This window comes from Camellia sinensis, chromosome 11 (genome assembly GCF_055761805.1).
Source record: "Camellia sinensis isolate YWXY chromosome 11, ASM5576180v1, whole genome shotgun sequence".
Classification (NCBI taxonomy): Eukaryota; Viridiplantae; Streptophyta; class Magnoliopsida; order Ericales; family Theaceae; genus Camellia; species Camellia sinensis.
Window position 1 is genome coordinate 129,491,843 of NC_138971.1, and position 11,750 is coordinate 129,503,592.

Genomic DNA, 11,750 nt, shown 5'->3' on the forward strand with positions numbered 1-11,750 from the left:
ACTTTTAGCTACTAATTATTTTTTAGTTGCTAAAAACTTAACTTTTGTCGACCAAAATCGGATTTGGTCGCCGAAGATGCACTTTCAGCTACTAAAATTTTGGTCACCAAAAAATTTTATTCCCGCCTTAGGATTTTAGTTCTCCCGCGCTAAAAATGACCACTTTTGGCGACTAAACTTATTTTTTAGTCGCCAATTGTAGACTTTTGGCTACTAAAATTTTTTTTGGCACCAAAAAGCTTTACTTTTGGCTACTAAAATTTTTTTAGTCGGTAAAACCCATATAATCAACGACCAAACTTATTTTTAGTTGCCAATTGTAGACTTTTGGCTACTAAATTTTTTTAGTCGCCAAAAAGTTTTACTTTGGGCTTCTAAAAATTTTTTAGTCACTAAAACCCATATAATCAGCGACCAAATTTAGTTTTAGTCACCAATTGTAGACTTTTGGCTACTAAAATTGTTTAGTCGCCAAAAAATTTTACTTTTGACAACTAATGCTGTTTTGGTCGCTGAGAGCTATACTTTCAACGATCAAATTTTTTTGGTCAGGAAATTTAGTCGCCGAATATGCTTTTTTCTGTAGTGTATATTGAGTTTAATTCATTTATTTTTAATCATTTACTGCATTTTAAAAATTTAGAAAATATATTGGCATTTTTATTTTTTCAAAAATGTCATTATAAGCTTGGAAAGTTTTTGGCTTAGTGACATTTCTCAAAATACTATAAAATATTTGTTTATGACACTTTTCACCTAAGTGCCATAAAAAATAATTTGCACCTACTCATTTTTTTTTAAAAAACCATTGCAAATATTCATAAAAAGTTTTTGTAGTGGCATTTTTGTTGTAGTGAAGTGACACTTTTTTTAATTGAAATGCCACTAGAACCTTGTATGTTTGTGGCTCTATGACATTTTTCTAAAAAATGCCACCAAATATTCTTTTTGTGACATTTTTTAAGAACATGCCACTAGTATGGTGTCACTAAAATATATTTTTGTTATAGTGTTGTGACACTTGTTCATTGAAATGTTACTAGAGCCTTTTATGTTTGTCGTTTTGTGGCATTTTTCAAAAACTTGCCACTAAATATCATTTTCGTGGCATTTTCTAAAAATATGCCACTAGTGTAGTGCCACTAAAGTATGTTTTTGTTGTAGTTTTGTGACACTTGTTCATTGAAATGTCACTAGAGCCTTTTATGTTTGTCGTTTTGTGACATTTTTCAAAAACGTGCCACTAAATATCATTTTTTGTGGCATTTTCTAAAAATATGCCACTAGCGTAGTGCCACTAAAGTATATTTTTGTTGTAGTGCCACACACATGCATACTAAGCGAAAATCTAAATTTAATTTTCTCAATTTTCAAAGTAACTGATGAAGCTCTAGTGTATTTTACCAATGATTTATTGGTTTAGTGGTAAGGAGTTTATATATCTCGTTCAACGCCTAGGTTCAAGTTTTCCCCATAACAGATTATTGGGGTTACACCTACTTCTTATTACCTAGAATACATTGGAATCTTATAGTTTCAGTCCTAACGTAAGTGCGGTGTTGGTTTCGACAAATGTCTATAAATATTAAGGGGAAATGCTTGTTGATAAATATGTGAAATAGCCTATTTACATATCTATTTTTTAATAAAAAAAGAAAGAAAGAAGCTCTAGTGTATTTTTTAATCACTAAAAACTTCTACTTACCTTATTTGGAAGTAGTTTTTGATCAAATTGACTCAATTGTAGTTTTTGCTAATTTCCAAACAGACAGGGTAGCTATATATATATATTTATTGTCAATATAAAATAGGGATTGCTATTGGCACTCATTCTTTTATAATCACACACCAAATTTTGTCACTTAGTGTGCATTGAAGACTGTGTCATACGTAATTTTTTATGCTAAAACAAAATATAGAGTGTAATTATAAAAAAGAGGAGTGCAAATAGCAATCACCTATAAAATACAAAACTTACCCGTATTTCCGAACCACCTTTTATCATTTAGGCCAAGTTTGGGAAGACTAAATAAGTGCACTTTTTTTCTTTTTGGACTAAAAAATTGAGGTTGAAAATATGAATGTTTGGGTTAACTTTTTGACTTTTTATTGAAAAATGTGTAATAAAAAATTGTAAAAATTGATTTGTAGGAAAAAATTTGAATTGGAAGTTGTGCAGCCGTAATTGTTGACTTTTAGTGAATAATGTTAACTTTTTAACTTTTTGAGTAACTTTTTGACTTTTTGGCTTTTTTGAGAGTACCCAAACTTAGCCTTAGTCATTTATGATGAGTCATCTCGTGTAAAAGTGTCTCTAACGCTTACATTTTTTTCTCGTCAAACTTAAATTTGTTGAACTAGGTACAGTTTTGTTGCTTCAACTGTGAACTCAAACCAATATCAAATGAGAGAAAATTTAAAATTTTTATCAAATTGAGAGTCTTGAGCGTTTCATCAAATTGAAAAAGATAACCGTTATTGTTGCAAGTAGTTGTTAGAGCGTCACAGTACACTTGTTGTCCGGCCGATTGTCCTTGCAAAAATGGAGAGAAATTTACATAAATAGGTAGACCGATTGTTTGATGAAAATTAAAAATTTAGTATTGAAACGCTTGATATTAGATGAATTTTTTAACTCAAATCTTTACTCAAATTTGATGGAAAGAAAGAGAGAGTAAGTATTGGAGATACTCTAAAGTTGGGTCAGTCTTTATGCCTTTTTATGAGAATTTGTGTTGATTATTCATGTGTCTAGTCGATAAATAATAGAACTACTATTCAACACCAAAGCAAAAAAATCAATTAATTGGTGAAAAATTCATTTTTATGAGTTTATATGTTATTTAATCTAATATTTAATTTTTTTGTGATAAGAATAAGTGTGAAAAAATCATCAAAAAAATTAGTTGGAAAGTTGCCGACAATGGTGATTAGTGGCGGTGAGGTGAATAGATACGTAGTATTGAACATATCGGTAACACATGTAAATATTAGAATAGATAGTTGGACATTTGATAGATAGTTGAATAGATAAGTGACACGTATACATATTTGAACAAATAGGTGACACGTATACAAATATGTGACATTTAAATAGATAGACAGATTGGTAAACTTTTGAACATAATAGTTATCTTTTTGGATAGATAATGTTCTTTTGGCCAAAACAAATTTAAACTTGAACATATTGGAGTAACAGTTTCAAAAATAGGACTTGAGTGTCCTAAAAAATTTACAAAGAAGTGTGGAATGTGAAATTATTTCCACAGAAAAAAGCGAAATGATGCGTCAAATCCTTTACATTCTACGAAGAGCAATCAAACGTCAGTGATCACTTCCAATCAGGATTGGTTGGGAGGACCCTCTGACATCGAGTCAGCACAATAAAATATTTCTCGTATAGGATTTGATTGAGCTTTAGTTGAGTTAGATAGGACCCCTTTACTTGTCTCTTATGCCTTGTTGGCCTACCTTTTTATGGTTATTCTAACTCAAACCTCATCCATTGGATCTTGCTTTGATTAAAGGGTTCTGTCCAAACCTAACTTTAGTCCGGCAACTTGCCAAGTGTGCTTTGCCTCTGATCGTTGGATCATTAGTGTATAGATGATTTAGATGATATCAGATGTCAATGGCCAACTTATTGAGCGCCACGACCATAGAATTAAACTAATCGGACGATTTTGCTTGCCATTAGGTCTAGCCTACATCCTAGTCTCATCTGTTCTATGCTCCCCACCATCGAATGAAGGCTTGTCTGACGCCTCTTCTTTACTTAATAGATTTGGTCTTCTAAAAGGCTATCTTTCATAATTGCTTTATCCCCACACGCCTTAATTAGATGACAAGTTGTTGCTAGATGTCCTTTGTGAACTTCAAAGAATGTGTTTTACTCTTATTATTTTCGGCTTGGGCTAGTGTGCCTAGGCTTGAGTCTGGGCTCATATATCTTCCCTCCACAGTAAGGGTACAAGTTTTTAATTTATTAAAAAGTACAATAAAAATTTACACCGCAAAAATTCTAAATATTTTGTAAATATTTTTCTTATATCCATTGGCCTGTTATTCTTTCTAAAGCCCCGTTTGGGATGATTGTTTGGGCTAAAATAGTCATATAGAACAAAATATGTTATTTTAGTCAAATAAGATAAAAATTTCACGTTCAACTCATAATCATTTTATTTTTTCTCTCACAAAAGTTAAAAAAGTCAAAAAAATCTATCTTATACGAGAAAAATATCCAAAAAATCAACCTACATGCCAAACAAACACTAAATAGTATAAAAAACATGGCAGACCTTGTTATTGGTCAAAATATAATTGTATAAAATAATCACTTACTTTGTTTGGTATTCAAATGAAAATATAGTTTTAAAAAAATTTATCATTTTTTTTCATACTTTAGTTAATTTTTTAAATAATTTTCAGATACACCTAATCTAATTATATTTAAAACATAAAATATTTGTAAAGAAATTTTTTTAAAAAATAACAAATAAAATAATGACACATTTTTGTCATTTTTTTTAAAGATTTTTTTTAATTTTTTTTTAATAATACATCTATGCTTTGTGCATTAAAATATGAATTTTTTTTACTAAAAAAAAAAAAAATTCATTCTTTTGTATTGTTATTGTCGGTGGGGCGCACTTTGCTCAAGATAATTGTGGATTTATTAAAATTGATAATTTTAACTTGACAGTGAAATTAACTTATTACGAAATTAATTTGGATCAATTAATTTTTTGTATACACATTTATCTGAATTTATAATATAAGATAAACTGTTCATATAATTGATTAATCTCACAATGTGAATTTACATTTTAACAAAATTGAACTCGATAATTACACTATTTTAGAAAAAAAAATTTGTTAATCATACCAAAAAAAAGAAAAAGAAAAAGAAAGAAAGAAAGGCCCGGGTTCCCTCCTTAATTTTCTCTCCCATTTTCTTTCACGCTCGTTTCTCTCCTTGCTTCATAGAGAATTTCCCTCGTATCTTTTGCCGCATGCCTCTCATATTTTCCTGAGCTTTCTCGCCAACCAAACAGGCCTTTACTCTGGATCTCCTTGCATCATAGGTTCCCCTTGTTATTTCACTACTGCATTTCTTTCCCGCGAACTTCTCTGCAAATCACAGCTCGTCTTCTTGTACAATTCTCAGTTCCAGCTCTTCTAGACCGAGAAACAGAGCCATATATATATAGAGAGAGAAAGAGAGAGAGAGAGGGAGATAAAGAACAAGGAGTTTTTAGAGGGGAAAAAGAATTTTTTTTTTTAAAAAAAAAATTGAATTGTTGAAATTGAATGGCGGAAATTGGAGCGAAATGGAGGGTTTTGAGATCGATGTTGATGATATCTTCGAGTTTTGTATTGGCATCAATGATTGCTTCAGCTGAAAGAAGCTTGAAACAGAAATCATCAACCTATACCCCGACTGAAACATCAGAATCGGCTTATATTTCACAGTTTGTGAATTTCTTATGGCAATCCAATCGATCGGGTTACCAACATGTTTGGCCTGTAAGTCAAAATCATCAATGTTATTTTGCTGTGATGCTGTTTCATTACATTCTACTATTGTGTTTATTTATTTGCTATTGTTAATCTATTACTCATTTTGCTTAATTTTAATTAAGATGGCCTTTAATCAACTAATTTCATATTTATATAGATGAAGAGAAGAGTATGCAAAATTAATCAACTTGTTTGTATATACACAGTTCATTGTTTTGTCATCCCTTCTGGAATGATCCATTTGTGGATTACCCCTCCAATTTAGAAATAACCACATAGCCCTTTGTGGTTTGCACCCGTTAACAATTTAATTAAAAAAAGACTAAAATACCTCTTTATATAATACGGATATTTTCGTCCTTTGTTTAGGAGGCAAAATGCACTTTAGCCCCTTATGTTTTATTCCATTTTTGGTTTACCCTCTTGAAATTTGAAAAAGGAGGATATAATCCCCTTATTTCTGGCATGTGTTTCACACTTGTTAAGTTGAACCGCATGTTTTATGGTGCACTTCAGTTCATAAACCACAAGGGGGTTATCTGCAAATTCGAAGAACTGATTAGTGGAATTTTAAGTGGGCACAATTGTTGAATTTGATTTGCAGGAAATGAAATTTGATGTGAGGATTGTTTTGGGTACCATAATTGGATTCTGTGGAGCAGCATTTGGGAGTGTGGGTGGTGTTGGTGGTGGTGGAATATTTGTTCCTATGCTCAGTCTAATTATCGGGTTTGATCCAAAATCTGCGACTGCACTCTCAAAATGTAAGATACAGACATATATCCATTTCATAATATCTCCAGAGAAGACTTGCATATTTTTAATCAACATGAATGGATTGACCTGTTGCCATTGACTTTGTAGATTATGAAAAAATAGAAAAAAAGGGATAGGTCTGAATATCGTTTTGTTTGATATAAATAAAAAGGCAATAAGATAAAAGAAGCTGAATGAGTTGACTTAAGATATGGTTTTGGATTCATTCTTAACAACGGAAGAAGGGACTTCGCCTGTAAAACTTTTCGAGTTCTAAGCATAAACTATTTTTAGACTATCGATGGTTAATTTATTGCATTAACATGACATCAATTTTATTTGAGGTGAATTAAGTTGTTTTGGCGTTATTGACGAATTTAATAGACTTTGAATCTTTGGAGACAGTCAAGAGTCTCATTTTGGCAGCCGTCATTTACCTCACATGACTTAAACTTTCTAGAACTTTTTTCTCAAATTGGTTTAACACCCATGGAAATTAAAAAAAGTGGTTCTTGGGAAAGCTTACTTGTGTGCTCCATTAAACATCTCTGGTCGTGTAAATATGGTATTCATAGATTTTTGCATTATTTTTTGTTTAGGTATGATCATGGGTGCAGCAACTTCAACTGTTTACTACAATCTTAGGCTAAGGCATCCTACACTTGATATGCCCATCATTGACTATGACTTAGCGCTGCTTGTCCAACCAATGCTCATGCTGGGTATTAGTATTGGTGTTGCTTTCAACGTGGTTTTTGCCGACTGGATGGTCACAGTTCTACTAATTATTCTCTTTGTAGGTAATGATTGGTTGCATTTTGAATTCTTCTTGCTTGGGATTCTGCTCCACTAGTTATCTTGATTTTAAATGGTGGTTTGCAGTCACATCAACTAAGGCCTTTTTCAAGGGTGTTGATACATGGAAGAAAGAAACCATTATGAAAAAGGTATCATGCATTTTACAAGTAGAATTAGAAGGCATTTGGAACCCATACAGACAATTAGATCATGCCACCTAGTTTTCAGTTGTATCATGACGCTCAGTTTGAATCTTGGATTTGTTGAGGGATTTGGAGAGAGAAAGAAAAAGGGAAGGGAATTATGAATGAAACATAAGCTTCTTTATTTATTTTTTTCCCATATTTTCCTTCCCCTTTCTTTTTTCCTCTACAAATTCCTACTCAAATCCAAGATCCAAACACAACCTAAATGTTCTTTCGATCATGTATAGGAAGTAGTTTGATTTCAAAGATATTATGCAATTTCAATGGTTTTATCACCATTTTTTATAATTTTTTTTTATCTATGTTCACCAAAATTGAGGCAGTGTAATGTGGGATTTGGACTTCTGTTTTTGTGTTCAAATGGTGTCCCTGTTCCCCTTGAATGTACGTATTTATGCAAACAAATCTTAATTCTTCTATTCTGAATATCAATCTTTTCCTCTGATTTCAGGAGGCTGCTAAGCGTCTGGAGGCAAATGGTAAGTTGATCCACTATTCACTTTATTATACCAACACCATATAGAACCTTTTGCTCATAACTTTTTACGTGGGATACTCATACATCTAGAAGGAGCAGAATACAAGCTTCTTCCTGGCGGCCCAAACAATGGCAACCAAAATGTGACCAAGGGTTCTTTAGAGCCAGAGGTGTGTATCCTCTACAACCTGTTTTCAGTTCCATGCTGTCCTGAAATCTAATACATATAAGCATCCCAGGCCAGTGTAATTGAGAATGTTTGCTGGAAGGAACTTGGGCTTCTCATTTTTGTTTGGGTTACATTCCTTGCACTGCAGATCGCCAAGGTTCTATAATCTTTCCTCATTTTTTTCTTTCTCAAAAAGCTTATATTTCATTTCTCTTTTATGTACGAATTCATGAACTGATTGGTTTAATATTTTTGTCTAATGAAAAAAGACTCATACAGTCACTTGTTCAACAGCATATTGGATCTTGAACTTGTTACAGGTACCTTTTATTAGTTCATCTGAAGAAAGGGATTTACATTGTATTTTTATTATTTCATAGTTTTGAGGTTGACTGATGCAAACTGGGCTTTGAAGTATCTTTTTAAATTCATCTTTTTGAATGTCCTGCAGATCCCAGTTTCTGTTGGGGTAACTTTGTATGAGGCAATCAGCCTGTACAGGGGACACAAAGTGATTGCATCAAAAGGAGAGGATGGAACTAACTTCCATGTACACCAGCTGGCTTTGTACTGCTTCTGTGGTGTTGTAGCTGGTATGGTTGGTGGACTGCTTGGATTAGGTGGCGGATTTATTTTGGGTCCACTATTTTTGGAGCTGGGAGTTCCTCCTCAGGTAGTTTTGTGCTTTTTCATTATTACATTGAATTGAAGCCAAAAGAATAAAAAAATAAAAAATAATGGAAGACAAGATAGGGTGGTGATTTTATGTTTCATTATTCATGAGCTGAGCAGTACCGATGTCTTTAGGAAGGTGCCACACGTGTTGGACACTAATACTCACTGGACACTTAGACGTGTCCTATTTTTTCTTTTTGTTCTTTTCTCGAACTAGACACGCTTCAAACACTTGGGTGATACACGTGTCCATTACTTAGACACACATGAAACACTTTGCTGGTATAAATAAAGTAACTTAGGATTCAATGATAAAATAAAAACAATGTGGATCTACACCTATTAATCCCTCTTTTAATTTTGGGAATTTGAAAGTTAAAAGCTTCTATTTTGTTTATGAGAGTTTCCTAGAAAAGATATGTGTACCTTTTGAAGTGGCCCGTCCTACCACCAATAAGCTTTATTTGCATTTCTTTTTCAATATTTAAAATGTGCAAAATAAGTTCTTACTGTTTTGATATAATAAAATATAAATGTATTTGTAATGTAAAAAATAAAGAAATAGTTAATATTTTAATGTATAAATATAAAAATATATGTATTTATTTGTTGTCATGCCCGTGCCTTGTGGTGTTCTAATTTTTTGAAAATTGTTGTAACAGCCTGTGTCGTGTTGGTGTGTCTATATCATGTTGCTTCGTGTACCGTCTATATTCATGCTTCTTAGTTCATGATGGCTATACTTTTTAAGTACTGAATCCAAATTAAAAAATTACTATGGGTTAATTCATTGTTTTGTATAACTATTACTTGGTTATCTATACCTTTCCTACTTATATTGGACTTCAGTAAACCTGCTTGCTTTGTGGAAAATGAAATTTGTTCCAAGTAACTAACAGAATTAATGCTTCATTCACCTTACCATTGAAATACATCTCCACTATATGTAACATTAGCAACAACAAAAAAAAATAATTATCTTGCATTCCCAGAAATGATTTTGAGTGAGCTAGAATAGTATCAATTCAGCTGTTTTCATTATTTGGATAGTTGTTGAATAATTTGATAATTAATGTCTGGATGAGGAAATTGGGTGTGGCACATAACAGTTTCAGGTAGAAACTTTCTTAGAAACTCAGAAATTCTAGGTAAAAATCACATGACTTCCTCACATTAGACACTAATTGGAGTTTCTAAAATGTGATCTCAAAAAATCTGTCTACTCTGGTCAGTCTGGTCTGGTCCTAAATTCCTTGAGAATTTTTGTTCAGGTTTCAAGTGCCACGGCCACCTTCGCAATGACCTTCTCTTCATCAATGTCTGTCATAGAATATTACCTTCTAAAACGGTTTCCGATTCCCTATGGTAAGTTAATGTAATACTTCCAAAATACTTCATAGAAGCAATTCCTATTATTCTTTTAAGAAATCATCTGAAAACCCGAGTAGAAATGACACAGGAATTTTCTTCTGCAGATATTGTCTTATGTTCATCTGATTGTTTTAAATTTGATTATTGTCTACGTGTATATGACAGCTCTCTACTTCATGGCTGTGGCAACTATTGCTGCTTTAATTGGGCAACATGTTGTAAGAAGACTGATCATCATACTGGGAAGGGCATCTTTGATCATCTTCATTCTGGCTTTCACGATCTTTGTGAGCGCAATCTCACTAGGTGAGCTTGATCTTCCCCATCTTTGTTACCGCAAATCTCTGCTGCTTTACATTTTTAAATATTGTTGTTTTATTTTTTCAGTTTATTGACGATCTTTTTTTTTGGTCGGAAAGTGTTTTCAGCATTTTCTAATTTTTGGTACAACAAAAAACGAATTTCAACATGTTCAATAGAAAATGAAATTATTTGGGCAGAAATGTCCACTTTTAAAAGATGGAAAATATTTTCCGGACTAAAGTTTTATCAATACCACCATACTATCACAACCCACATCACCTATTCTTTTTCTAGTTTTCTGTACAACAAAAAACAAGTCAACAAAAAAACATTTTTCGTAGTTAACAGAAAATAAGCTTATTGGTCAGAAAATATTTTTTTACTTTTGAAAGGTGGAAGACGTTTTTCGGACTAAAGTCTTATCAATGTCACCACATTATCACAATCGCAATCACCTCTACATCCATCACCCCGCCACCACCGTACCATCACACTTCCATCACCATTACTGCCACCATCACCACTAATACAATCACTACTAGTACATTTCACAACCAACATAGGAAAACATTTTCTAAAACAGGTTTTTCGTAGAAAATGTTTTTCCTTTGAAAATGTTTTCTGCTGAATCAAACGGAGCATGAAGTCAGTCTTGATTTCTTATACATTTTTGCATTTGTTGGATAGGTGGCATTGGCATAGTGAACATGATTGGGAAGATTCAGCGCCAGGAATACATGGGTTTTGAGAACCTCTGCAAGTACGATGCTTAGTTTCTCATCTTACTTCCCCGCCTTGGAAACCAACATTTTTATAGGATTCCCTGTTGTTATAAATCAGCCTCCTTAGTACACAAATGTTGGCCTTATGCCATTCTTGCCCGTTGTAGGATGAACTGTAACTTGCATTGATTCTGTTACATAAAATATTCCAGTGCAGCTATAGGTAAAGCTATAAAAGGGTGTTTTAATCTCTTATTATGTTTATATTTTACTCTCTGAAAATTCAATTGCATAGTTTGGGTTGATGATGAACTGATTTAACTGGTCATCTAGATCACAACTTTGACTTCTATATTTCACAAGTTGGCAATGGCAGAAAAATTAAAAAGGATTTACTATTAGAATGAAAATACCAAGCTAATAATAAACTAAAAACAACAAATAAATATTATTAATAGAGAGAAAGTTTAGAGAAGCCCGAACAGTGGTCGAGGCACGCAGATTGCACTTTCCTTAGGAACGATACACCCTCTTCTGTACCTAGGAATGGCAATAGACCGGTCGAGGCACGCTGATTGCACTTTCCTTAGGAACGATACACCCTCTTCTGCACCTAGGAATGGCAACAGACCGGGGCGGGGCCTGGGCCTGGGATCACACTTCCCTTCCTCGATCTCCAATGGTAGAAATTTCTCCGTCCCCAGCCCCGATCACTGACGGGGAGCCTATTACCGCCCCCGCCTCCACCTCCA

At 33.1% G+C, this 11,750-nt stretch overlaps 1 protein-coding gene across 3 annotated transcripts; it reads left to right on the forward strand.

Annotated features, from left to right (window-relative positions):
• Nucleotides 1–4,802: 4,802 nt before the first annotated feature.
• On the forward strand, nt 4,803–11,262 carry LOC114313506 (sulfite exporter TauE/SafE family protein 3). 3 transcript variants are annotated; one of them, XM_028259883.2, is made up of 12 exons: nt 4,803–5,526; nt 6,125–6,284; nt 6,876–7,076; nt 7,159–7,223; nt 7,732–7,759; nt 7,849–7,928; nt 7,998–8,084; nt 8,197–8,247; nt 8,379–8,600; nt 9,874–9,967; nt 10,139–10,279; nt 10,964–11,262. In XM_028259883.2, the coding sequence occupies exons 1-12, from the start codon at nt 5,311–5,313 to the stop codon at nt 11,047–11,049; spliced, it is 1,431 nt and encodes a 476-aa protein (XP_028115684.2). In that variant the 5' UTR covers nt 4,803–5,310; the 3' UTR covers nt 11,050–11,262. The 3 variants fall into 3 exon arrangements, with proteins under 3 accessions (XP_028115684.2, XP_028115685.2, XP_028115686.2); XM_028259884.2 differs by having other exon boundaries at nt 7,852–7,928; XM_028259885.2 differs by having other exon boundaries at nt 7,858–7,928.
• Nucleotides 11,263–11,750: the final 488 nt, after the last annotated feature.

Bases quoted from the DNA above. Each gene is read 5' to 3' on its own strand.
- LOC114313506 (XM_028259883.2), top strand. From the start codon at position 5,311: ATGGCGGAAATTGGAGCGAAATGGAGGGTTTTGAGATCGATGTTGATG. The intron at 7,077-7,158 runs GTAATGATTGGT...GGTGGTTTGCAG, and splicing joins ACTAATTATTCTCTTTGTAG to TCACATCAACTAAGGCCTTT. The intron at 7,929-7,997 runs GTGTGTATCCTC...TAAGCATCCCAG, and splicing joins AGGGTTCTTTAGAGCCAGAG to GCCAGTGTAATTGAGAATGT.